Source organism: Pantherophis guttatus, chromosome 3 (genome assembly GCF_059756535.1).
Source record: "Pantherophis guttatus breed Tessera chromosome 3, ASM5975653v1, whole genome shotgun sequence".
Lineage (NCBI taxonomy): Eukaryota > Metazoa > Chordata > Lepidosauria > Squamata > Colubridae > Pantherophis > Pantherophis guttatus.
The window spans coordinates 189,154,290-189,176,017 of NC_142065.1; the positions used below are offsets into that span (position 1 = coordinate 189,154,290).

The following is a 21,728-nucleotide window of genomic DNA, read 5'->3' on the forward strand; positions in this document are numbered from 1 at the left end:
TGGATATTTACACACAAGAAAATGTATCAAAGTGTAGGTAGGTACGTGCACAAAAAAGGAGAATTTATAACTTCAGTAATTTAGAGTACTGTAATAGTGTATTTTTGCATTGACTAAGATAAAATTACAAACGTTTTAGAAAACTATATTTTTTCAATTGAGAAGCTATATATTGTAAAATATTAGTGCAGTTTCCCCCAAAATAAGATATCCTCTGATAATAAGCCCAATCGGGCTTTTGAGCGCATGGCAATAAGGCCAAGCACTTATTTCAGGGTTCAAACAAATATAAGACAGTGTCTTATTTTCAGGGAAACACGGTATAAAAGGCGATTTTTACTATTTAGAAATCTGGAAAGGCCAAATATTGTTCACTATTCATTGTAATAATGTATTGACTGGACGCACTCAAGTGTTATGTTACAATGGTTTCCTGTGCTTCTCATGCAGCGGTAATGCCAATATCTGCAGTAATAACAAGTAATTTCTCTGTGCTTAAACTCTTTCTATAGCCAACACTTCTCATAAGTGATTGATTCTAAGAATTTGAGAAGTAGTAACCAACATATTTAAGGCGCACTCCCTATGTTCATATTAACCACTAAGTATTTATATGTGGGATAGGGTTTGGGGATAGAATGTATAAAATGTTATTTTATTGCTAGAATTATATACCAAAATTTTGAATATCTTCATTTTATTAAAAAAAAAAATATCTCAAAACATATGTATCACACAAGTATTCGATGTGTTGGCCAACGGATACTTGCAGGAATGGATAGCCATCATATGGGAAAATTAATTCATTCCAGAATGAATTATAGTATTATTTCAGAACAAATTAAGAAGTGCCTTAGCTGAATTATGCCAAAAATAAATTATGTCCAATAACCTTTTCCCACCATCTATTGTTTTTCTTTCAGTTGTTCATAAGCTATTCTGTTTGGCTTTCTTGCTCTAAATAAAAGGCTGAATTTGCTTAACTACGGTATATCCTTATTTACTTTTAATGTGTGGTGGTTCCCCCAAGTAAGGAAAGGTAGTCACCCTTACTGATAATACAGAATTAGCATGAGATTCAAATAACTAATGAATTGTTCTTGAGGTCTAAGTTGCCTAGATGATGAAGTGTTTGTTTACTAAATTTTACTTTTTCTACAATATTTAAACATGGTTTTTCTTTTTGCCCTCCCTTCAGCCTGTTTTTACTCTTTTTTTGTCTCCCTAGCACACTTATCTTTTCCTTTTGCCTATCTTTAGCCTAGCATTTTTTTCCTATTCTGCAGCAGTAGCAGCTTCTACAAAGAACTGCAAGTCTCTCAGCACACTCAGAATTTTTTCCATACTGAATGTGAAACACTGCATAGCCCTAATTAGAAGATGGTTGGTTGGTTCCCTCCTTCCTGCATTTATACAATTAAGCAACTCTAGATGGTTTCTAATCATGTTTAAAGACCTCCGCTGGTTTTCAAATGCTCAGTACAATTTGAATATGCTTACATATGTACATGCACATTTATGAAGTAGGTGCTACAAGATTGATGATAAATGTGGATATTGTAGATTAGTTTGTGTTTTGTTTTTTTGGTCATCTCTCTCTTTACAGAACTCAATCAGCGGAGCCAAATATGGCTATATTCTTTAATCCCATTGGTCTTTAACTCCTAATTAAATTATTTTATTTAGACCTTTACTATTTGATTTCTCCATCAACTTTGCATACAACTAGTTGTATCTGACTTATAAAAACTCATACCAACAACAGATTTAAAGCCAGTTTTATTACACAAAATTTAAAGTTTATTAACTTTACTTCTCACTGGTTTGTTCTGGCATGCTTCTAATGATGTCAGAGTCACCTGTTGGGGAAAACATCATACTTCAGTATCAAAATTTCACAAACACCTTTGTCATGTACAGTATACTGTATTACAAAAATTTTCTTGATAACCGTATCTGAATATATTCCCAATGATAGATCATACTATAAAGTTCAATCAGTTAATGTAACTTGCAGGTAAAAATCAGAACTAGAGAGACCAACTAGCCCTGAGGACACAATGCAAAGTGGTAATATAGCGAATGTCTAGCCTGCACTGATTACTGTACAAACCAGAACAGCGAGAATATTCGCATTTAACTTTCATCAAGATAAATTAACTTCTCACATCCAATACATAGTTTAAATCTTTAACCTCTACTAAATTACTTTCTAATGCACTTTAAGAACCCATACAGCAAATGAACTTTATTAGTTACCAGATGCTTAATTCTGGTGCTAGGCAACTGACTCATATTTATGTCGATTGCCATCGCCCAGTGTCATGTGATCATCTTTTCCGACCTGACAAGCAAAGCCAGTGGGGAAGCTAAATTCACTTTAGAACCATGTAATTAACTTAACAGCTGCAGTCATTCACTTAACAACTGTGGCAAGAAAGATGGTAAATGAACTTTATTAGTTACCAGATGAATGGTACTTGATTAGAATGATAATAAAGAATGAACTTTATTAGTTACCAGATGCTTAATTCTAAAATTATTTGCTCCACTGGACCTACAGGTCAATTTCAATGACCTCCTGACAAACATATTTTCTTCTGATCAGGACAAAGGTTATTCTAGTGAGAATATAAATCTTAAAACCACATATGAAATAAGATTATACAATTTTTGTTTTACAAACACACTTGATTTTATATTAGCATATTGAAGTGCAGAGTTCTCAATTCAATAACATTTATAGAGAATCCTAGTGAATAGACCAAGATAAAGGTAAATCCAATTAAAATAACAACTTCATCCAGACAGATACTAAATACAACATACATACCTGGGTCAATTATAGCAAGTGTACATACTCTGTAGTACTTCCCACAAGCTGTTCCCAGTTCAATATTGTTGCCACTGTAGTGATGCACACCAGTTTTGGCCAACATAGCATAGTACTCAATTTCTGATTTTCTAAAGGTACAGAAATAAACAGGGTATTTATTTGGCTTTGTTCCAGATTACGTCACATTTTACTTCTATGAAATGTCCTGTTAGGACATTAACAATTAATTTTTATTCATTTCATTTGTTTATTAAAACATACAGCCACCAGTTTATTAAAAGGAACTCTGTACAGTGAACAAAATAAACACACAATACAACTATTTAATTCAATCACAATTTATACATTAATTTTTATGGGACTAATGCATTATGAAGGGATACGGTGGCTCAATGGCTATGACGCTGAGCTTGTCGATCAAAAGGTTCACCGGTTCAAATCCCTAGTGCCACGTAACGAGGTGAGCTCCCTTTACTTGTCCCAGCTTCTGCCAACCTAGCAGGTCGAAAGCACATAAAAAATGCAAGTAGAAAAATAGGGACCACCTTTGGTGGGAAGGTAACAGCATTCCGTGCGCCTTTAGCATTTAGTCATGCTGACCACATGACCACGGAGATATCTTTGGACAGCACTGGCTCTTTGGCTTTGAAACAGAGAGGAGCACCGCCCCCTAGAGTCGGGAACAACTAATACATATGTGCGAGGGGAACCTTTACCTTTACCTAATGCATTATGAAGACTAGATTAAATCTATTTTAACCTGCAATATACAGGTAGGTTGGAGCTTAGATTTGAAGAGTAAATTGAGGTTCTTCTGGTTATTAACCAAAGACCATTGGCGCTGGCAATATTTTTGCAAATTTTTTTCAAAATAAAATCTCATAAAGGCTTTATACATTATATATCCATAATATAATTGCTATATGCAAGCAGAACATACTTTATCAATTCTAATATATCAATATAATAATTTCCCATGAGCATATAAACCTATAAAGGTATCACAGTTTTCTTCTATTATATATATTCAGAACTTTTATCTTCACATTACCCCATCACATAGTCTTCCTTTAAAAAAAATCAAGTTAATAACCTATAAGATCACAAAATTACAGTGTTGGAATGTCTCATCCAACCTCCCTTCATTGATGAAATCTAATTTCAGCAAAAAAATTGATATCCAGCGTCTGGCTGATTAATATATTTGAAAAGCTATATAAAAAAGTTAAAAATATCTACAAGTCAATGGTAAAACATTTTCATTAATACTATAAGAAAGCAACTCTTTTATGTGATCCTTTAATAAAACTAATCAAAAAGTGCACTTACCTCAAAGCAGGACAGTTATTGGCTAGGATAACCAACTTGGCTTTGCCCTGCCGAATCATTTTCAGAGTTTGTTTATATCCAAGTACATATTTACCACTTTTCATAACCAGCTGAAGTCTAGAGTTTATGGACTCTAAAGACTTTTTCTGTTAAAAAAAAAAGTGAATGTATAGAATGTTTTTTGCATTTTATTAAATTTTTATGCCACCTTTCTCACTGCAACATTGAGCAGTTTACAATATAATAAAAAGTAAAAAAAGATAATTCAAGGCAATTAAAATTAGGATAATTAAATGGGAAAGCTAAAACCCAAGATGATGGGCGATCTGGGGTTTGGGATCTCTATCCCATCAGCATAGCAAACTCGGTTGGGGCCCCAGGTCAGACAGCAAAGCCCAAGTTTTCAGGCTCTTCCCAAAGGCCAGGGGAAGACCTCATTTACAGCAGGAGAACATTCCAGAGGCCAGGGGTCATAGGAGAAAAGGCCCTTCTCCTGAACCCCGCCAGTTGAAATTCTTTGGCAGAGGGGATCCAAAGTGGGCCCCTTTTTCTGGAGCAAGCAGGGTGGGCTAGTCCCTTTGGGACGACATAGCTCTTCAGAGACCCTGGACCCATGCTATAAAGGGCTTTAAATACACTGCTCAAAAAAATAAAGGGAACGCAAGCAGAAGACATCCGAGATATGAATGAATGAAATACCCTTATTAAATACTTTGTTCGTTACATACAGTAGTTTTGTGTTCCCTTTAGTTGTTTGAGCAGTGTATAAACTATTGTACGTAACGAACAAAGTATTTAATAAGGCTAATTCATTCATTCAGATCTCGGATGTCTTCTACTTGTGTTCCCTTTATTTTTTTGAGCAATATATAATGATCAACATCTTGAATTAGACCCCCATCCAAAAAATTGGCAACCAGTGCAGTATGCATAACAGTAGTGTCACATGTACCATTAAAGGGGCCTCCAGAACTGTCCACAGTGCCACATTCTGTACCAGTTGTAGCATCTGAACACTCTTCAAGGGTAGCCCCATGAAGAGCATGTTGCAATAATCCAACCGAGATGATCAGAGCATGAGTGGCAGGCCACAGGGCTCATATTCCAGGAATGGATGCAACTGGCACACAACATGAAATTGTGCAAAGACTGTCTTAGCTCTTCTATTATACATAAGGCATTAAAATACCTTGTCTATTTTCTCCCTACATGCCTGGCTCTATATGCTGGCCTCACCATAAAATGTAACATTTTCTTCAACATTAATAGTTTGCAAGCTTTTTAACATGGTACAATGCAACCAAAATATCTTTTAAAAATCCCATTTAAAACACAACTAATATTTGTTGAATTTTCTCTTTCTCAAAAGCTCAGTCAAGAGTTATTAGAATACAATTGTATCTTCCAGCCTTTTTAAAAACTAAGTCGTTTGAGAGCAAAAGCTAATCATGCCTATAATTCTATTACAGTTCTTGTTCAATCCCAAGCCATAAAGAGTAACTTCAAGAGAGAATTCATAATATGAATTGCTTAACCAGTAGTGTTTAATAAATCCAAATACTGGTGTTTCTTTTCATCCTAATATGCTCTCAAAAACATTATTTTAAAATGCCTATAAAGTGAACGCATTTATTCAAAACTGTCAGTTTCAGATGGACTGATTTTTTTAAAAATAAAGCACACTTGCATAGAAAAACTCAAAGAAACAGTGCAAGATCCAAATATATGGAGACCTGGCGCTGTGGCAAAAACCCCAGCCACATAAATTTTTCACAGCTGCAACAAAGCCTGGATCAAACTGCACACCAGAACAACTAGACACAAGAACAGTTTTTTCCCTAACGCCATCACTCTGCTAAAGAAATAATTCCCTCAACACTGTCAAACTATTCACTAAGTCTGCATTACTATTAAACGTCTCATCGTTCCTATCCCCCATCTCCTCCCACCTATGACTGTATGACTGTAACTTGTTGCTGTATCCTTACAATTTATAGTTTCCTAGTATGATCTGATTGCTTATTTGTACCCTATGACTATCATTAAGTGTTGTACCTTATGATTCTTGACGAATGTATCTTTTCTTTTATGTACACTGAGAATGTACATAATGCACCAAAGACAAATTCCTTGTGTGTCCAATCGCACTTAGCCAATAAAGGATTCTAATTCTTTATTCTGTCTGTATGTGCGCATATACAGCACAGATGGTACCAGGAGGCAGCAAAACCTACGGCCATCACCCAAAGACCTACAAATGGACTCTTTGTGTCATAGCATCTGCCTTTGCCATTCCATATGACACCCGGCATGGAAGCAACAACTAGGGCGGAAAGCTCCGAAATGGACCGCGCTTTCTAGGAGGCTGAAGGAAGGCCCAATCGCTGTTGCTTAGGTGTTATCAGTGCCTCTTCCGATCAGCAACCCTCCACCCCGTTTGATCAGAAATTTGTCGTCTCGAGTCAAGAGGCCTTTCGCAATCGTTGGGAGCGCTGCTGAAACTCGGGATCCCCGGTTATCCCCTTTTATCGTCAGGTCAGCCGGCTGGCTGGCACGCTCACTCACCGTCTTCTTGGCGGCCACCATCTTGCCGGCTCACGTCGGCCCTGCCGTTGCCTGCGCAAAAGGAAAAGAGTCAACACTGCGGCCGAGCACAGCCGTTTTCCACCCGCCAAACGCTCCCCTCACCCAAGGCGGCCCCTTCCTCCAAAGGCCCAGGCCCCGCTCACCAGAGGAGCGCCTCCAAGATGGCCGGGCAACGAGGAAAGGAAGGAAGTCTCTCGCGGCAACGCGTAGGACCACGCGGGTTCAGCGCGACCGACAGCGACTCTCGCGAGAGCGGACACCTCAATTCCCCCCCCCACTTCCGAAAACCCTCGCGGCTTTCTGCCATTACGTTGAGGATGCGCGCGCAACAATCGCGAGACTGCCGCGCTTCATAAAACTAGCGATTTTGCATAGGTTTATTCGGGGCACTAGCTTTTTTTCCTGGTTCACAGTGCAAAGGGTAAAGCAGTGTTTCTCAACCTTGGCAACTTTTAAGAAGAATGGACATTAAGAAGAATGAATAATCGGAGGATGTCAGTTTTGCTGTATAGAACTGCATAAACTTTTAGGGTTCATTATTAGCATTTTAATGTTGGTGAACTTAGCATTTTAGCATAGCATCTTTGCGTCCTTTTCAACTTTAGGAAACCATGTTTTTCCTTTGAGCAAAGGAATGTCCTTTAATGTACAAACTCTAGCCCTTTCAGGGACTGTTAAGTAATAGGGCTGTACTGTATTCTGAAGTCCTTCATTACAGTTGCAAGCTTAACGAAATAGATGGGAAAGGAAAGGAGATGAAACATTTTAATTGTGGCTGTCTTTTCTCAAGTCTTACAGAGCAAATTCTTTATTGTACATCAATGTCTTTTATAGCTTGATTTGTTTCTTTGACACATTACTTACATTTCTCCTGCTTGAGCAGGGGGCTGGACTAGAAGACCTCCAAGGTCCCTTCCAGCTCTATTCTGTTCTAAATCTAATATGTTTCATTTGTTTCTATACCTATACAAAGACTTCACCACCCCCTTAATGCCTTTTGCTTTGCCTCAAGTACTTGTGGTTTGTATTGTAGGTGATGGCGATGGAAAAGCTACTTTACAAAGATACTGGGTGTATTTCAAATTCTGAGACTAAGTACTTTTTAACTCCACATGAACTTGGGTGCCTGAGTTTTATGGGTAACAACTACATGTAGAGAGTTTTATCTCTGGAGGAAGGAAAGTCCAAATTGATATTTGTAATTGGAATCCTGAATATTTTCTTTTGAATATTTTCAAACAAAAATTGGCACCATACTCTTACTTGGATTATTGTCCCAGCAAACTGGATTCGTTTAACCTCTTGTGTGCCTCAATGAACATGCAAAATGTTCAAAATCTCTTTAAAATCTATAATTTGCAAAATAGAGAGCATTTGGAATTGAGGGACACATGCATAGATTTGTTCTAAGCTGTGAGTTTTAAAGCATTACAATGGGAAAATCATGGCATTAACAAGTACTGTATAATTTCATTGGTGAACAGTTAAAACATACCCAAAATGTGGATACTATCGTATAAACTGAAATGTAAACATAGAAGATGGGCATTGTGATTGCTAGGAAAAGATAATCCCAGTTTCTCTAACTCATTGATAAAGCACAGTTTTTAGGGGAAAGGAATTTGGGTAGCAAAGTCTCTAATTGAATTATCTGCTGTGTTCCCTATCTGCTTTGATCTCAGCAACTAGGGAAAGTCCGTTCTAGATCCATACATTTCTGCTGCCTTCTTTAAATTAAGCTTAAAATTACCATTCCATCAGGCTCTTACCTAGTGTAGTAAAACTACACAAGCTTTTGTCTCAACAAGTGCTACCATGTTGGAGTTTTTGGCCATGGAAGTTAAGTGGGACCAGCTTGGTAAAGAAAAAATGGGGAAACAGCAGTTCTCCAGATTGGACTGAACAATGAAAAGTTATAGAAAAAGACAATGGCAAATCTGTGTCATGCTTTGCCCCAAAAACTGCATGTTTGTAATAGTGTAGAAACAAAATTATATTTGGGGGGAGGGGAGGGGAGGATAATGGGATGGGACTAGAAAAAGTGTTTGGCAAGATTCATGAAAATCAAAGAAACATAATGGGGAAGGTAGATGAGCCACTTTGAAGAGATTGTACTAAATTGAAGAATAAAACAGTTCTCTATGAAATAGTGAGATATGAGTTAAGGAGATCCATCAAACTTTGGTCCTAGACCATACTTTTATAAAGCAGGGATGAATAATTGATAACTTTGAAATTTTGAAATGTAAAATTTGTGCTGTCCAACTTATTAAAGAAGCACCTTTGAACATAAATGCTAACCACCATCCTATTTTGTAATCCAACCTGGATTAACAGTAAATGTCTTTCCCACCAGATTTTTTGCTGTTCACTTTGTTTTAGGAAATAATCAGTGGATCATAATTATAAATATTTACCATATATGCAGAGTATTTCTAGACATAGCTTAGCTTTTTGAGATCAGCCAGGTGCTGACTAACTACTGCCCTCTAGCTGACACTGAATTCTTAATATAGGAAGACAATGTCTTATCAGTACGTCAGAGACCTGATTGATAACTCCCATTACGTGACTGCAGTAACTGAGTAAGAAAGTTTGATCAAGAGGAATAGAATAAATATAAATGTTCAAGGATTACATTGGAATTTTAACTAAAGGTAATATAATGGATCTATTCAAAATAAAGAAAATTCCTCAGTGAAAATGGCAAAATGCTAACTAGGAGCAAAGGATTCATTTCGATTTCTGCACAAGGATGGTAGTTTGGACTCAGTGTAAATATCTTCCATTAAACGTATTGATGCAGATCCTATCCTGGTCCTTCTACAACAGGCTACCACATCTAATAGTGTGGTGGGTGTTCTCTTATCATAAAAGTGACAGTAAGGTTTGATGACCAGTCCAGTCAACTTTTATATATAAAAGGGGCAGAATCTTTTTTTTAAATTTCAGGCAACAATATATCTTCATTCTATTAAGACAGTTGCATCTGCACTGAGAAGATGAGACTATCAAGTTATTTTTCTCAAATCTATAAGACTCTTCAAAGTCTGTTAGTTTGCAAATAGACAAGTATGTTGTTGGTGGAACCAAAGGAGCCGTTTAAGTTAGTTGTATTATTTATTTATTCATTTGATTTACAGATAGTCCTCAACATTTAATCATTTATTTAGTACCCATTCAAGGTTACCATGACACTGAAAAAAGTGGCCTATGACCAGTACTCACACTTCTGGTTGTTGCAGCATCCCCACATTCATACAATATGATCAAAATTTGGGCATTTGGCAATTGTCATGAATTTACTATAGTTGCAGGGTCCTGGGGTCATGTGAACCCCATTTGCAGCCTTCCCAGTCAGCTTCCAACAAGCAAAATCAATGGGGAAAGCAGAATCCATTTAACAACTGCATGATTCACTTAACAACTGCCTTGCTTAGCAATAGAAAGTCTGGTCCCAATTGTGATGGTAAGTAAAGGGCTGTCTGTACATTTACCTTACTACTGCTACCTTTCAACTCTGCTTGGTATTTTATCACTGTGAACATTGTTATCCTAATACCATATTCAGAACCTCCCAAACACTCTGTAAAATTAGCAGACATTGGACATTTCTTTCATGCATTTCTCTCATCAAACAAGCCAAAGGGCTTTATTAAAATTCCATTTTGGCAACCACACTAATTAGTTTTCTTCCTATGGGATTAAAAGTGGCAGACTGAGGTTCATGAAAAATTATCATTTACAAAGGAAGTGTAAACATGCTCATTCAATTACCTCTGATGCATGTACTGTCCTATTCACTTAGGGTCTAGAAACCAAATAGACCTCATTGTTCCAAATCCAACACAATGAGAATTTTGGAAGGTTGCAATCTGCTGAATCAACACTGACATTTTTGTCATTCTATCACCAGTCAGGAAACAGTTTTTAAAAATCTGAAAAAACAAAGACTGCAGAAGTATAGACAAAACCTAGAAAATAATCAACTCCTAGTGCACATCTCAAAACATACATATAAAATTTGATATAGTAGTTAAAGTGTTGGACTCTAAACTGACTGTTCCTCCTTTGGCATGGAAACCAACTGGTGACTTTGGATCAGTCAGCCCAACCTATCTTAATAAGATTGTTGTGAGGAAAATAAAGGAGTCAACATTATGTACATTGCAAAAAAAAAAAAAGGTGAAATACAAATAAAATAAAATATAGTCAATAGATGGATAATACAACCTAACAAATGCACATGTTCATTTATTTAGAGCATATTAAACCTCCTCTAATGGTTTGTGGTGACTTATAGAAATACAGTTAAAGCATTATTAAAACATTATTAAACAATTATATTTTCAAATAATTAAATTGTTTGGAAAAGTTAAGCAGTTAAATAATTAACATATTTTGAGCCAATTGCTAAACTCTAATAAGGAAGGGACTTGTTCCAACTCCAATGTCAGTTTGTTCCACAGTATGACCTACATAATGAATCAAGCAGAATTAACAACTGATGTCAGATGTATCCAAGGGAAGGATCAACAAAATGTGTTCCATTGAATTAAAGGAGCAGAGTGAACATTATAAAATTGGATGGTCTGGTACCCATGAAAAAACTATTATGAGCAATTTGAAATAGGCTTCAGATTCAACTGGCAACATAGGAAGTCAACTGTGACCTTCAGGAACACGCTCCTAGTCTCAAAAATCACGTTTTAGCTTCCTATAATTGAAATATGATGAATTAATCAGTTAAGTTGCAGAATCCAACAGATATTCATATATATTTAGATAACTTCTGTTACTTTTTATGTTTATGACTACATCTGAAAGAGACGTACTTTGTACAGTATTCATTAATGTTTGCATTGCTTGTGAATGTTTTCTAATCAAACACAAAAACTGATTGCATTGGATTAACTGTTTTGTACAAACTTGCCTCCAGCTTGTATGTTCCACACTTCCCATCTGCCTGGTTGGTATGTTGCAAATGTTTAGAAGGTTAAACAATTACTAGTTGCATCACCCACATGGACCACCTGATGCAACAGCTATTCAAGATAATTAAAGAACCTGCAATATTTGTTTTGCTTTTCTTTCACCAGGAAATAAACTAGTTTTCAAAGCATAAATCATAATGGTTACCATACCTGTGCAATGCAGACCAAGTCCCCAAACAACCAAGTAAATGTGTAACTTTAAAACAATAGGCCTATTGTCTGAGTCAGGAGCAAATGGCATCCCACCATAGGCACACAACACCCCCACACACAAAGCTAAAATGCAGAGTGCCCGTCATCAAATATTATGATGGGGGGAAAAATAATGAAAGGGAAGAAAAGTAACAATAAAAGGTAGCATTGGCCTTGCCAAACATAACTTTTAGGGGTTCCCTAAGTGTCCTTTGTTGCTAGTTAAGGATTGCACTACCCACATGCAGGTCAGCCCCAAATAATCTGAGATGGTGTTTTTTGAATTGCATTCACCACCATCACAGCCATACCAAGAAGGACATTTGGCACTTAGAATAGAATAGAATAGAATTTTTTATTGGCCAAGTGTGATTGGACACACAAGGAATTTGTCTTGGTGCATATGCTGTCAGTGTACATAAAATACATATTCATCAAGAATCATAAGGACATTTGGGACTTGGGGATGTGCCCTTCCTGGCTGAGGAAATACAGGCCCACATATGTGGCGGAAAGTTGTTTATAGCTATGGATGCATTGAGCACACTGAAGTGATGGTTATAATTCAGATTATCTGAGGCGTTATAAAAACGCAATGAAGAGTAGGATGATTATGTTGGGATAAACAGCAATGAAGATGATTATATTGGGAGCAATAGTTAAAATATTGTTTAAATATTTATAATAATTGTAATGATTTATATTTTAAGATACATTCATCTAAGCAAAAAGAAAAAAAATGAAATGATATTGGGTTAGGATTTAAAGATTTAAGTAATGGTTTTTGGGATAATGATACTGTTAAATAGATAGAATTTAGGGAAACAAATGTGTAAAATATTAAGTTGTGCTATTTGAAAATTAAGATCTGAGGTGAAATAATAGAAAGGCAATTGTTTTGAGTAAGTCATTATGAGTTAGTCTGTTTTTTTTTCTCTCCATTTTCTTTTTTTTAATTATTTTTTATAAGATGGTAATTAGTGGAGATTGAGGGAAAAAAAGTTTTTGTTAAAAGAGGAGTTAGTAATTGCACCGATTTATGACCGGATCAATGCTTCGTTCTGAAAAGATGTATTTTATGTTTATGTCTTAAAAAATAAAATTTTTTTAAAAAAGGCGATGAAGTGTTGTTGAAAATGATCACAGTCGTGTCAGAAAGGATTTGGGGGTTGTGTATTCCTGGAATCAACAAAAGTTGGATTTTGAGGAGCGGGTGGGGAGGGCGCTTGGCGAAAGGTCCCAGGCAGGGTAGGCTGCCTTCAGCCCATTTTAGCAGAATCGCCGCACGTGGTTGCCATTAACTCTTCCTCGCTCTCTTGCGGTTCAGTCTCTGGGCCGCCTCAGACGCGCCTGCGCCCCGCACCAAGACCGGGCATGCCAAAAATCTGAGAGGAGGCTTGTTGGAAACTACCCCTCACTGAGCCGTTCTTATGGCAACCGAGCCGGAGTGATAAACACTCTCCCGCGCGAGCGGGCGAGGGGTGAGTTGCTCTGCCAGCGCAACGCGGGAGGGGAAGGGAGGGGAGGGGTGTGCTTTGGTTGGGCTTTTTTTTTTTTTTTTTACGCGTCCGAGGAGGAACCACCTGTGCGTATTCCTTTCCTGGCAGGAAGCGGAGAGCCGACTCGCCGGGGTCTCATCTCCAGCCACAGCCGAGAAGACTCACCTGGGTGCCTGGCGCCCTTGGGAGCCGGTGTTATTATAACCACCACGCCATGGGGTGCTCGAGCAGCGCTCAAACCAAAGTCAAGGAGTTCGGCCGGCAAACTCCCAAATCCCCGGAGGCCAACGGGTTGCCCCAGTGCGGTGAGTGCTCGGCGGTTGTTAACGTTTTAACGCCAAAGTGGAGGAGTCGCCCTCGCAAGTGGCATCGCTTCAAGAAGCGGAGTTTGGGGATGTGTAAGACATGCAAGGCTGGAAAAGCCTGGCCGATAAGAAAGCTAAATCAACGCGGAGAAAAAATAACGATTTTCGGAAATGCAGCTCTCTTCCTCCCCCCCCCCCCACCAACGTCTGCAACTGAAGAGCTTCTTAGTCGCCTTTATTACTTCAGGGCAGCCTGTTCTTGGCTGCCCTCGTTGACTTCCCCTTTGTGTATCCCATTCCATCATTTAACAGATTAACCGAGTTGGAAGGGACCTTGTAGGTCATCTAGTCCAACCCCCCCTCCCCAAAAGCAGGAGACCCTGCCTACACCATTTCTGACAGATGGCATCGGAGGGCAAGTAATTTCCAGCCCCGCATTGCAAAAGTTCAGCTTTGCTTTAGTCTTTTGCCCCTATTCGCACCCTTGTCCATTCTCTATGGCACTTAGGAGAAATCAAAAGAGGAAACCACTTAATCATTCATTATGGATGGACCTAGTGATCAAATTCCATTCTAGTAATATGCAGTAGATCCTGAAGAATAAATCCTCACTCTGTTAAATGAGCCTATTTTAACAAATTAGCATAGGGCTGTTATCCTTATTAATTATAATTAATCAATAATGACATATTGCTCTTTTACAAGTTGGTTTGTCCTTAATGTTTATTTTCAGCATTTTCTCCAAATCCAGAAAAACAGTGATTGAACTGGAACTGCTAAAATTCTGAGATGAATTGTACTGAAATTAATGAGGATTATGCATCAGTTTTAAAGATAGCTATGTAAAGAGATGCTTTCTTCAAAATCAACTCATGTAGAAAATATTGATAAAAACTGCATTTTTGTGTGCATTTTGATGTGACAAATTTTAAGTATTTCTGATTAATTTTAGAATTGTATTTTAAAATAAATGTTCCTTTTGTAATTTAAAGACGTACATCAGTTTTCTCATTTCTGTTTTTGAGGAACTTTACAACTGCTAATATGTGATAATTTTAGTAAAGTTTTAAAATGATATTCTAACTTTTAAATGATCTCTTAATCCATCTGACATGCTTTGATAATATATTACATGAAGGACCAGTGTTACATACATATATGCTGTTAGGTCTAATTATATTTTTATTGTAGTCATAGAAATGTGAAGCAAAGTCTGCTAACTGGTGCAGTTTTTTTTAATGCTGATTTCAGAATGGTGGCTTCACTACAGACAGTAGTGTAAACTAGGCAATTTACTAGCCAGTAATCATTAAAACGATAAATAGCAATAATAATAGTATTTGAAATATATATTTATTCAGGTTGATACGATATAATTCACAAATATACAGAAAATAAACCTGTTCACATGGGACCTGCATTAAAATATTGGGCTATGAAGTGATTTTGATTAGCTTTCAGATGCGTTAAGCCTCTCTCCTCATAAGATACTCCATTCTTTTTCTTTTACTATTTGGATTTCTGCCCACAGCAGGTAATAATTTATATGTATGAAAATGCTCTTTAGGTTGTTTTTTTGCCTCTCCCCTTCAAGGATTTTTTTCCTGATTTTGTATATGTTGTTGGAAATGTAAGATTCTTCCATTATATCCCACCAAAGTCAAAGGACTTCTGATAGTTATAGAGTAGTTATATAGGGTAGTTATATAGAGAAAAACAACTGTAAGTAGGGATAAAAACTAAATAACAGTGAAATCAAAGATAAAACAAACATAAAAGCAAAGATGGCTGAATCTTGTACAATGCTCTCTGGAACAGTTTCAGCATTTTTCTGAACATAGGAAGAGGATCACCATAATCTCCTCAGAAACATCAGGCCTTAGCTCATTTACCTATTTGTAACCACACTCTATGTATTTAAAATACATAGAGTTCTGTCCATATTATTTCCCAGCGATTAGTTATAACAAAGCAACATGTGGTACCTTAAAGAATAACAATTTCATAAGTTATAATAAATCATATGGGTAGGATGAGAGGTGAGTAAATAGAAAATTCAGAAGGAAACAAAATGCATAAAAAGATAACTCCCTGATTAACAGTGGCTGCAAATATTTATTTGTTTCTCTCTCTTCTTTAAAACACACACTTGATCAACACTGGGAAATCAGATGACAGCTTCCCTATCACAGATAAAAATGACACAGGATCTGCCCAGACTAAACTTGAACCCCTGGAGGAGATGAAGCTTGGATCTTCTTGGAAAAAAGGAGATGAGGATCTCCGTAAAGAGGAGCCTGATGCGTTGATTCAGGAAATAACAACATGTGACCTTTCTACCTGTCACAGAGTAGATCCTGAGGGTACAGAGCCTCAGCTAATGGCTTCAGAAGAAAAGTTTGACAGAAGTCAATGCTTAGCTTTAGACTTCCTTGAAGCTAGTGGGCCTCAGGCTGTGGAATCAACAGAGTTGGTTAGCAATCCTCAAGTTGCCACAGAAGCTGCTCTTTCTTCACCTTCAGAATCTCTCCAGGATAAGAAGCCTGAACCTACTGAAACCTCAGAAGGGGGTACATCTGAGCCTTCAGCAGAGGAAATCCAATGTTTTGTAACAGAAATTGTGACGGAACTGCTTATGGATGAAGAGGAACAGCTAACAGACGGTAATAAATATTCTCTTGTAACAATTTCAAGGGACAGGTTTAAACAATTATTTTTATGTGTGAATAGCAATAGTGCTTACACTTATATACCGCTTCACAGTGCTTTACAGCCCTCTATTTTTCCCCCTAATTACTTGCATAGGGATTATTCTTTATACTATTTATGTTGTTTGTATTTTTTGTCATGGATGCACCAGTGAGACTAAAACCAATTTTATTGTATACATGATGTACAATGACAATAAAGGCTATACTAATACTATAAGCATTTTACAGAGTCAGCATATTGACCCTAATATTTTTGGTCCTCTGCCTGGGAACAGAAAACTTTTGCTCAGTGAATTTGAGCAAGTATTTGAGTATTTGAAAGTAATAACAATAATTTATCCTGAAAAAGTAATAAAAAGGTATAATAGCTGTTCAAGATTAAATGACCACATGCTATCAGGTGTTAATTTTTCCTTTGTTTGTTCTTCCCTCCAATAACTCTTACCAGATAAAGTGGTAATTAGATAGTAATTTTAGGTGGGAAAGCTTTATCTAGCGGTATATTTAACGAATATATGCAAATGGAAGTAACCATCTCTAATCTGGAAATGGATTTGCTGATTGCTAAGGATAAGCTTTAGTAATTTAATTTCTAAATAGTTTTACCAACTTTTTTTTTCAGCCACAAAGAAAGCTAACATGAAGGATATGAATAATTGCAATAATAAAGCCTTTAGTGACTGAATTTCTAATAAACAAGTGCTAATATTTCAGCAGCAATACTAGGTATCTCTTGTGCTTTTTCCTAGTTAAAAAAAATATATGGCTGACAGAGTAAAATCTATAGTTTGTTGAGACACTCAGTGCTCTTTTCAGTGTTCCTTGCCTTGATCTCTATAGTTACTGTACCAGGTGAGGCAGGAGAAAAGGTGGAAATTGAGACACACCATGAGATAATACCTGGGGCCTCGGAAACAAAAGAAGAAACCAGAGAAGCTTCACTGGTCACGGAGATAGGTATGTTGATGGAGAACATAAAATGTAATATATTAAGAACACAGTATATTGTATTGATATTCTTGTGTGTTCTACAACAGATGTTCAGGTAGCAGCCTGTTAATTGTTATGTACATTTGCTGGGAATTTCTTTGAGAAAGTGTTTCAGAAGACATCATGAATATGCATATTCAAAAGAGAACTAGAAATATAGGATGAATCATAGATGGACATGACCTTAAAAGTCATATAGTCTCACCTCTTGTTCAGTGCACTACAAAGGTATCTTTTTGCCCTGTTTGAAGACCTCCAACAAAAAGATCACCACTTTATGTGACAGCCTATGTACATTCAGAAATAGCCTCTTCATATCTGGTTTGAACCTGAAGAACAGGTGGGCCTCAACTTGTGACTGCTCGCTTAGTGACCATTCAAGTAAGTAGTCCTAGACAAGTTATAACCCAGATTCAAAGTTCCAACAGTTGCCATCCACCCCGCTAACCCCACAACCACATGACCATTCTGGCCACTTGGTAATCAGTCCACATTTATGGACTTTGCAGCATCCTGCAGTCCTGTGATCAAAATTCACATTTTTTTTTTTACCAGAACCTGGCATTTACTTTAGGTTTCTGGCAAAGACACTCATTGCAAAAAATAGGTTCACTTTCTGACTGCAGCGTTTGCTTAATGACTGCCGCAAAACAAGTCATAAAATTGGTCACGGTCACAATCTGCTTAATGACCAGCACAACACAATGACCATAATTCACTCAAAGCTCAATAGCAGTCATAAGTCAATAACTACCTGTATAAGTTCACTACCTCTTCTGTGTGACAAGTCTTTATTTGAAGTCTACTGTCATATTTCTCCTAATCTATTTTTTCTGCAACCTAAACATTGCCAGATCCTTGACAGGGCCGTCAAACTCGCAGCCCACAGGCCGGATGCGTCATGTACTGGCCATGCCCAAGCCCAGTTTAGTGAAGGGGGAAACAATTGTGATACGTCACGTGATGACCCCGTGACATGAGTTTGACACCCCTGCTTTAACTGTTCCTCAAAATGTTTGGTTTCAAGACTCCTCACCATTTTCATAGCCTTTCTCTGAATTCATTGTGTGAACTGAGGTATCCAGAACTAGACAAAAATTCTAAATAATGTCTGAATAGAGTAAAGTAAATGCTACAATTAAATCCCAATGATCTAGGCTCTAATGCTCCTGTTAACATAGTAATTGCTTTTTTTTTTAGCAGTGCAGGAGACTGCTGGTTCATGTTTGACTTGTGACTTGTTAGCCCCTTTAGATTTCCACCTTCCTTTACTTGTGTCATTCCTTCCCCCCCCCATAATCCTCCTTGTCACTCCCCTCTAAAGATTATTGTCGAAAAATTTTTAGCATAATAAAGGCTGAATCAAAGAAAGCTGCAAATTGGACAGATTTAGCATTTGGTTCCTACACCCTCACCCTATTGTTCAGTCAGGATGCTATTTTAAAAGTGAAAGCATAGCCTTGAATTTTCTGATGTAAACCAACTAGCTGATAATAATAGCCGCAAGTACTTAGAAAATGAGATGCTTAATTAAACACTCAATAATCAGATTATTGCTATAGCTTTGAGATTTCTCATTCTCACTCATCTGACTACTGGAAGTCAAAGCAAGTAAAGGCAAACAAAAAAGAACAAGCAGTTCTTGTTCTTTAATACCTTTTTATTGTTTCTGACAGCAGAGGTTTCTTTCCTGAAACTTTAAAATTATTTCAGGGAGGAAAAAAGCTAACTGTCTCCCATCAAAGTACTGACTAGGACCCATAAGGGTTGGCTACATGCTACCACAGTACTGAGATACACACATACAGACACAATTTTATTTCAAATTTCTTTTTAATGAACTACAACCTGGATTGTTTCCACTTGATTGTCTTCTATCACTTCTTCCCTGAGCAAAAGGGTGATCTCCTTTACCTGGTGAGAGCATATAGTCCTCCAAGGTAGGAATTGGTCTTTGGTTATGCTGAGTAGACTGGGGGTTTCTGTTCATAATTTTTTTTTTGTACCTCCAAATCTGTGCTAACGCCTAACAACTGCCTGAACATGTCCCTGCCATTTTCTTGGCAAGATTTCAGAAGTGATTTGCCATTGTGTGCTTCCTAGGGAAGAGAGAGAATGACTGGTCACCCAGTCAATTTTGTGCCTAAAGTGGGACTATAATTCACAGTCTCTTGATTTTTAGCCTGTTACCTTAACCTTTACATCAAACTGGTTTTCTTTTAGAAATGTTTGGAGTGCTGCAAATTATCCATCCTTGATCTAGTTGGATATCTAGATTATCTATTCAGTTTTGGAATCTCTTCTTTCTGTTCAGCTTTAGGATCTAAATTGTTTTAGGATTCTATTCAAGATCTCCATTTCCAATCTGAAATTTTTTAAAAGCTTATTCTCTTTTTTGTTTTGTTTTTTACATAAAAAACACTAGCAAATTTTCATGGTACGTGCATATATCTTTACTTCAAAAATTATTCACCTGAAGATCTTTATCACTTTTTAAATTCTGCCTTTATATTACAGAACAAGCTAATGAAGAATGACCCAGGGCTTCTGGCTGGACTTCATGGCTAAACTTTATGGCTTCTGGCTGGACCTTATCCTTGATTGCTCAGTTAAAATTTATATTCCTGTTTGACAAAAATCTAGTTTTTATAAAAGCTTGTATAAACTTACCACAACTACTGAATACTAAGTGAAAACCATTTTAAGAAATTTTAATGGAAAAATCAAGTTGCCAAGGCACCACTGAGGAACTGCATTGTTAAACTATCACACCTGCCAGAAAGTGCCTCCTGCTATTGTTTCAATGGAACTACAAATTGCAGAACACTTTTACTTGCTTTAGATAGAAAATACGGTAAACATGAAGGATAATATAGCACAAATAATATAAATTGTAAAGGTGATTATAGATAATCTTAGATCTAAGAATGTATATGGTCTAAACTAGGGTGAAAATAACCAAATTCCAGTGGAGTTTTTGCAGATTAATTGCATTAAATTTCTTAGGTGAAGTTTCTTGTAAACATGTAAGAACTGTAAAGGGGATCAGATGGGGTTAGGCTGATTTATAGCATCGATCTTATTCCTTTAATATGATATAGGAAAGAAAATACAAATTTCATTTCCTGAAACTAATGAAAATAGTGATTGTGATCCTCAAAATACTTAGATGAGCACTAGTATGAATTGTTGATATTTAAAAATTAGAGGAGATAGCCTACTAAAAAAAAATTATATTGCAAATGTCAGGCTAAAAATGAAATGATTGATTACAGTATTCTTTAAACTATGCAACCAATAAAGTGAGCAGAGCTGTGCTTCACTCATTTTCAGAAACATTTATTCTTTGCTGCTATTTGTGCGATATGGCTGGTCTCATGCCTTTTCAAACATCTCTAAAATGTAACCTTAAACTTTGAAATAAATAATATATTTGTGGAATATGGTAATGTTGTCCAAATATGGGAGTCTACTGAGTAAATGTCTATGGGTATTGTAGAAAATATATTAACTACATTTTTGGTATAACTCAGGAAAGCAGAAAGGTTTTGTAACTGATAGATTTTAGAATTATGTAACTTACGAAATGGAAGGCATCTTATAGGATATCCAATCCAGTTCCTGCTCAATGCAGGAATCTAATGAATTATTGATGGCCATTCCCCCCCCCCCCCATTTGAAAACTTCCATTGGAATCACCACTAACAACTCTGTTAGGAAATTTCCTAATATTCAGTTTTAATCTCAACCAGCTGGTCATTATCATGCTGTGTGAAAAGGGAAAGGATCTGGATACAATGCTTTTATTAATGTAACCAAGATTGTATTTTATTTAGTTGCCATACCACTATTTGCTCATGTTCAGCTAGCAGGCCTTGCTATTCCTAGATGCATCTCACTCACATGCCTTCCCATTGAATCAATTCTGTCCAATCCTGTAACCTATTCATCTGATCTTTCCTACCCAGATGCAGGTCACTTGTCACAATGAATCATTTTATTGGATTTGGCCCGGCATTTGAGTCTTTTGAATAGTGACTTTGTCCATAATGTCAATCCCCTTAATTTTGTATCATTTGATTCATCTTGTGAGTCTTTTTTTTAAAAAAAGGGGTTGAACAGCAGCAGCCAATAACATCACTCTACTTCCCTCCTGAATGATACAGAAACATTTATGAGCATCCTTTGGGGCTTGCAGGTCATCCAGCTACAAGTCCATCGGACTGCAATACCATATTTGTTTACCTTAGCTGCACTTACATGAGGACTTAACAGATGCTTTGCAA

The 21,728-nt window shown here is 36.9% G+C and overlaps 2 protein-coding genes and 1 non-coding gene across 4 annotated transcripts; 1 reads left to right on the forward strand and 2 right to left on the reverse strand.

Moving 5' to 3' along the window:
- Positions 1 to 1,762: 1,762 nt before the first annotated feature.
- Positions 1,763 to 7,002, reverse strand: RPL30 (ribosomal protein L30). Its single transcript, XM_034422496.3, has 5 exons — positions 6,895 to 7,002; positions 6,731 to 6,781; positions 4,166 to 4,311; positions 2,834 to 2,964; positions 1,763 to 1,859 (listed from the first exon to the last, which is right to left on the reverse strand). Exons 2-5 carry the CDS (start codon positions 6,749 to 6,751, stop codon positions 1,810 to 1,812), a joined length of 348 nt encoding a protein of 115 aa, XP_034278387.1. The 5' UTR covers positions 6,752 to 6,781; positions 6,895 to 7,002; the 3' UTR covers positions 1,763 to 1,809.
- LOC117668557 (small nucleolar RNA SNORA72) lies at positions 2,003 to 2,136 on the reverse strand. The gene has a single exon (XR_004592314.1). It is a non-coding gene; the product is annotated as a small nucleolar RNA SNORA72 (small nucleolar RNA).
- Positions 7,003 to 13,262: 6,260 nt separating the features above from the next.
- LOC117668532 (uncharacterized) lies at positions 13,263 to 20,883 on the forward strand. 2 transcript variants are annotated; one of them, XM_034422498.3, is made up of 5 exons: positions 13,263 to 13,418; positions 13,545 to 13,741; positions 15,913 to 16,404; positions 17,293 to 17,409; positions 19,960 to 20,883. In XM_034422498.3, exons 2-5 carry the CDS (start codon positions 13,651 to 13,653, stop codon positions 19,977 to 19,979), a joined length of 720 nt encoding a protein of 239 aa, XP_034278389.1. In that variant the 5' UTR covers positions 13,263 to 13,418; positions 13,545 to 13,650; the 3' UTR covers positions 19,980 to 20,883. The 2 variants fall into 2 exon arrangements, with proteins under 2 accessions (XP_034278389.1, XP_034278388.1); XM_034422497.3 differs by lacking the exon at positions 13,263 to 13,418 and having other exon boundaries at positions 13,482 to 13,741.
- Positions 20,884 to 21,728: the final 845 nt, after the last annotated feature.

Bases quoted from the DNA above. Each gene is read 5' to 3' on its own strand.
- LOC117668532 (XM_034422498.3), top strand. From the start codon at position 13,651: ATGGGGTGCTCGAGCAGCGCTCAAACCAAAGTCAAGGAGTTCGGCCGG. The intron at 13,742-15,912 runs GTGAGTGCTCGG...CTGGGAAATCAG, and splicing joins CAACGGGTTGCCCCAGTGCG to ATGACAGCTTCCCTATCACA. The intron at 16,405-17,292 runs GTAATAAATATT...TGATCTCTATAG, and splicing joins AGAGGAACAGCTAACAGACG to TTACTGTACCAGGTGAGGCA.
- RPL30 (XM_034422496.3), bottom strand. From the start codon at position 6,751: ATGGTGGCCGCCAAGAAGACG. The intron at 4,312-6,730 runs GTGAGTGAGCGT...TTTTTTTAACAG, and splicing joins TGGTGGCCGCCAAGAAGACG to AAAAAGTCTTTAGAGTCCAT. The intron at 2,965-4,165 runs GTAAGTGCACTT...CTGTACCTTTAG, and splicing joins AATAACTGTCCTGCTTTGAG to AAAATCAGAAATTGAGTACT.